The following is a 363-nucleotide window of genomic DNA, read 5'->3' as shown; positions in this document are numbered from 1 at the left end:
CGAATTTAGTAGGCGGGGCGGTGGGCGAGCCAATGCGGAAAGGCATGGAGCCACGTTACAAGAGGTCTGAGCTCCCCTTCTCCTGAACCCCGTCCCCTAAATCCCCCCGGGACAACCAGGAGCCAGGGCGCAGCAGCAGCTCCCTCCCTGACGCCGTTTCGGAGAAGCCCAGCCCAGGGTGTCCATGAGGAACGGGGGTGCGGGCAGCCCCCCGGCGTTGTAGAGGGCGCAGGCCTGGTAGTCGCAGGGCCACTCGGCCCAGGCGTAGCGCAAGCCCAGCACCGGCGTCCTGCAGCCGGCCAGGGCCAGCGTCACCGTGCGGGACCTCACCGTCACCACGGGCGCTGGCAGCCAGCGGCACGG

General features: G+C 69.7%; 1 protein-coding gene across 1 annotated transcript in view; it reads right to left on the bottom strand.

Annotated features, from left to right (window-relative positions):
• Positions 1-55: 55 nt before the first annotated feature.
• SIAE (sialic acid acetylesterase) overlaps positions 56-363 on the bottom strand; it is a gene marked incomplete at its 5' end in the record, with an annotated part of 1,120 nt that continues 812 nt past the window's right edge. Inside the window, 2 exon segments of the mRNA XM_010186147.1 lie at positions 56-175; positions 178-360. Coding sequence (XP_010184449.1) covers positions 56-175; positions 178-360 — 303 coding nt within the window.

Source organism: Mesitornis unicolor, unplaced genomic scaffold, assembly GCF_000695765.1.
Source record: "Mesitornis unicolor isolate BGI_N332 unplaced genomic scaffold, ASM69576v1 scaffold36166, whole genome shotgun sequence".
NCBI classification, from domain to species: Eukaryota; Metazoa; Chordata; class Aves; order Mesitornithiformes; family Mesitornithidae; genus Mesitornis; species Mesitornis unicolor.
Note: the sequence above shows the minus strand (reverse complement) of the source record. Positions and strands in the feature narration are given on the sequence as shown.